General features: G+C 52.4%; 1 protein-coding gene across 1 annotated transcript in view; it reads left to right on the top strand.

Annotated features, from left to right (window-relative positions):
• Window positions 1-1218: 1218 nt before the first annotated feature.
• The window catches only part of LOC145395220 (uncharacterized), a 43066-nt gene continuing 39149 nt past the window's right edge, over window positions 1219-5135 (top strand). The window contains exons 1-2 of the mRNA XM_080268907.1: window positions 1219-2074; window positions 2624-2625. Coding sequence (XP_080125033.1) covers window positions 1219-2074; window positions 2624-2625 — 858 coding nt within the window. The remainder of the gene's footprint in view (window positions 2075-2623; window positions 2626-5135) is intronic.

A 5135-nucleotide genomic window follows, 5' to 3' on the forward strand; every position in this document is an offset into this window, starting at 1 on the left:
ACGCAAATGTTTTGAAGCTGCGCCCGCGTCCCCGCCAGTCCCTACCACCGCCGGAGTCCAGTGTGGGTGCGCTGGGGCCTGCTGCAGGCGGCTTGGTAGCACTCCTTCGCGTGGTAGCACCGGTTCTCTTACTCCTACCAACTTACTCCTTAGTGCAGCGTGTGAAGCAACACTTCCCTTCACTGCCTTCACCCTGACTACACCACCGCCACCTTCACTACCTCCTCCACTGTGTGTGTGTGATTGGACACTGCTGCAGGCGGCGTGGTAGCACTCCTTCGCGTGCTGCCACTGTCTTCGCTCACTTCTCTCAACTTTGCGGTGCCGCCAAGTTAGAGGAGCGGCTCTCACCCCCACCACCTCCACCTTGGCGAGTGTACACCCACGTTGACGACTTCCTCCACAGTGTGTGTATGTGTGGTAGGAACGAGAGTCTTGGTGCGACTCCTGGTGCTGCCAACTTACAGCGCGACGTGAACGTGCTCTCACGACCTCCACACTGACTAGTTCCTCCTGTGTGTGTATGTGTGTGTGGGTGCAACAGACGGCGTGGTAGCTACGAGTGTGTTGGTGCTACTCGTGGTGCTGCCAACTCACAGCACTATTCCATAGGGCATAAACAAACTCTAAATCTAACTTAATCCAGCTTGACCGTGTGTTGGTGCGTGCGTGTGTGTGTTGGTGTGTGCGGTGGAGACAGCGTGGTAGGAACGAGCGTGTTGGTGCTGCTCGCCGTGGTACCAACCCAGCGATCAGCCGTAGAGCGCGGTGTGGAGGAACTCTCTCTCACTCTCCACCTTAGCAACTTCGAGGACGAGCCGAGTGGAGCGGTGTTACGGTGTGGTGTTACGGTGCGGCGCGGTGCTGCTCCTCTCACCGTCACAACTTTGCCAGGTGTGGGTAGACGCACTGTAGGCCCTCGAGTTGTACCTCCACCTCGACTGTTTCCCCGAGTGACGGTGTACGAGAACTATTTCCATCACCTCCACCTTGAGTAGCATCTCGAGTGACAGTGTAAACGTACTGTGCCCTTCACTTCGACCTCGACAAGTTCCTCGAGTGCCAGTGTACAAGAATTATTTCCACCACCACCTTGAAGCATCACCTCGACTTTGACAAGTTCCTCGAGTGCCAGCGTAGAACTGTTTCCCACACCTCCTCCTCGAAGCATCACCTCCACCTTCAAGTATCACGTCCACCTTGAGTCTCACGTCCAGCATGAACGGAGAACGAGGGGAAAGTGGCCAGGTGGGTGGGTCAGGCGGCCCCCCAGCTGGCCTGCCCCCGCACCAGCTGCTGGGTCTGGCGGGTCTGGTTGCAGGGGCGGGTATGGGGCCCGGCGCCCCCCCTACAATGAGCATCCACACCCCCTCCGACACCACACCATCTACCCCACAACGCACCATGCCGTCCACGTCCACCGGCATGGGGGGGCTGATGGGGGGCGCCGCACGGCCGGGGGGACTGCCACAGGCGCTGCTGGGGATGGAAGGCTCTCCTGGCGCAGGCGTGGGCACCGGGTGGGCCGGCTGGGGTGACCTGGGGGAGGGGCTGGGCATGGAGCGAGGCCGGTCTCGTAACTGGACCTACGAGGAGACGGTGGAGCTGATCTCCCTCTACACCAGCGAGGAATGGCAGGCCAAGTTCAGCAGCGAGAAGAAGAACCACCGAGCCATCTGGGCTTCCCTGTCGGCCGCCCTGACGCGACGGAAGGACGTGTCGGGGGACGAGGCGCGGCAGAGACTGAACAACCTGAAGGCGCTGTACAACCGCACCCGCCGGCAGCTGCTGGCGGGGGAGATCGCCAGTCCACAGTGGGAGTACTGGGAGCCCCTGCACGCCTTCCTGGGCAGACCTCAGCCCTACATACCCATCACCTCCCCCTCGACGCCACGCCCGCCCTTCCACGCCCACCCCCACGCCTTCCCACACCCGCACCCGCACCAGTACCCCACGCCCACGCCCGCAGCGCAGCACCAGCACCATCAGGGGTGGCTGGGCGCCCTGGGCCTGTCTCAGCACCTGGGAGGCCACCACAGTCACCACACACAGGCCAGACCCCTGAGGAAGGTGAGTACACACACATACATACATACACTTACATATATACACACACACGGCAGTACTGTACATACACACAGTACATGCATACACACCATATCATTTTCTACACACACACACACACACACACACACACACACACACACACACATCTGTTACATAAATACACACATTACGTAATCAATCATTCTCTCTCTCTCTCTCTCTCTCTCTCTCTCTCTCACACACACACACACACACACACACACACACACACACACACACACGGGTTATAACCACGTGTACGTTTTCTGTCAAACTTGTTATCACACCACTGAACTCGGGTGTGTTCACGCACATACACACGCACACACATGCGCGCACACTGCTAACATACACATACACACGCACATCGGCAAAAACACACACACACACACACACACACCGGAGAAGCGCACACATACACCCACAAACACACACGCCAGGAAAACATACATACTCTCTCTCACACACACACACACACACACACACACACACACACACACACACACCACCATCATCAATCACCACACACGTCAGCCAGCAGTCATCATCATCATCATCAGGCCGCATCATCATCATTAGCCACCATCATCATCATTAAGGAGGAACTGACAGACTTTTTCATCACTATCACCATCATCACTACCACCACTACCACCATCACCACCACCATCATCATCACCACCATCATCATCATCATCATCATCACCATCACCACTACCACCATCACCACCACCATCATCATCACCACCATCACCACCACCACCACCACCATCACCACCACCATCACCACCACCACCACCACCACCATCATCACCACCACCACCATCATCATCATCACCACCATCATCACCACCACCACCACCATCACCACCATCATCATCACCACCATCACCACCACCATCATCATCATCACCACCATCACCACCACCACCATCATCATCACCACCACCACCACCACCACCATCACCACCATCATCATCACCACCACCATCACCATCACCACCATCATCATCACCACCATCACCACCACCACCATCATCATCATCATCATTAGAGAAAATGGCTTAGTTTCGTTTTCTGTTGCACACCATTTTCCGTTAATGATCACCGCCATCATCATTATCATCATCATTAGTCACCACACACACATACATACATACATACATACATACATACATACATACATCCATACACACATACATACATCCATACATACATACACACACACATACATACATCCATACATACATACATACACACACACATACATACATACACACATACACACACACATACATACATACATTCACGCAAACAGTATATTTACGTACATGTAAAGAACACACACTTCTCCCGTGCACACAACAGAAATACCTACATACCGTACATACATCAATACATATACATGCATACGTACATACACTTTCATTGACTATACACCATCACCATCATCACTATCATCATCATCAAAGCATACATACATACATTCTTACATACATATACACACATACACGCATACATACACAAATGCGTACATACACATACATTCCTCCATACCTCCATACATACACATATATACACACACACACACATGCACACATCATCATCATCATCATCATAAATCAGACGCATTATCCTCCGCGGCCCAGACATCATCATCATTACGGCAACTTTCCATCATCATCACAACACCATCATCATCACAATACCATCATCATCATCACAACACCATCATCATCATCATCATTATCCTTCTCCTCTCATTATCATTTTCATCACCACCACCACCACTACTGTCATCATCATCATCATGATCACTACCACGACTACCACCACTACTATCATCATCATCATCATCATCACCATCACCACCACCATCACCACCACCACTACCACCACCACCACCACCACCACCATCACCACCACCATCACCACCATCATCATCATCACCACCACGGAGGGCCATCATCATCAGCGGCGTCATCATCATCATCATCATCATCAGCGTGGCGAGGAAGGAGAAATGGCGCCTATAAGTTTAGGCGCGGGGATGGAGCCACTTGACAGCCTGGGGGAGGGGGGTGGTGAGGAGGGTGATGAGGGTGGTGATGGTGGTGAGGAGGAGGGTAGTGGTGATGGTGGTGGTGGTGATGGTGGTGGTGGTGAAGATGATGAGGAGGAGGGTGGTGATGATGCTGAGGATGGTTTTGGTGGTGATGGTGGTGAGGAGGAGGGTAGTGGTGATGGTGGTGGTGGTGATGCTGAGGATGGTTGTGGTGGTGATGATGCTGAGGATGGTTGTGGTGGTGGTGGTGGTGATGATGCTGAGGATGGTTGTGGTGGTGGTGGTGATGATGAGGAGGGTAGTGGTGATGGTGGTGATGATGATGATGGTGAGGAACAGGATGGTGTATGTTTTGTGTGTGTGTATAAGAAATCAGTAGGTACACACACACACACACACACACACACACACACACACACACACACACATACACACGAAGAGAGAGAGAGAGAGAGGTGCAGAGGGTAAAGTTGGGGGAGCCTTTGTTATGATGATGATGATGATGATTACCATCATCATGAAGGGGCTTTGTGCCTCTGCCAGGGAGAGAGAGAGAGAGAGAGAGAGAAGTAGTGTAAGGAGAGAGAGGTAAAATGTGTGTGTGTGTAAGGCAGTGCTCTCATTCTCTCTCTCTCTCTTTCTCTCTTTCTTTCTTTGTTATGAGGCCAGAAATAATTCCGTAATCCATCTTGGTGATGATGATGATGATGATGATGGTAGGCTTTGTGTTTGTGCCTGAGAGAGAGACAGAGGGAGAGAGAGAGAGAGAGGTCGTTTGTGTCGGGCGAGGGATGTGTGTGTTTGCTTCTGTGTGTACTTTCTTGGCGTGTGTGTGTGTGTGTGTGTGTGTGTATGTGTGTGTGTAAGGAAATGTCTTTTTGAAATTGAATGACGCGGTACATTTCCCCTAATGATGATGATGATGATGATGATTGCTGTCATTATTTGCCCGCCTGGGAGAGAGAGAGGTAGATAGATAGACAGG

This window comes from Coenobita brevimanus, chromosome 30 (genome assembly GCF_032717465.1).
Source record: "Coenobita brevimanus isolate Jiangsu-jjx chromosome 30, ASM3271746v2, whole genome shotgun sequence".
In the NCBI taxonomy this organism is placed as follows: Eukaryota; Metazoa; Arthropoda; class Malacostraca; order Decapoda; family Coenobitidae; genus Coenobita; species Coenobita brevimanus.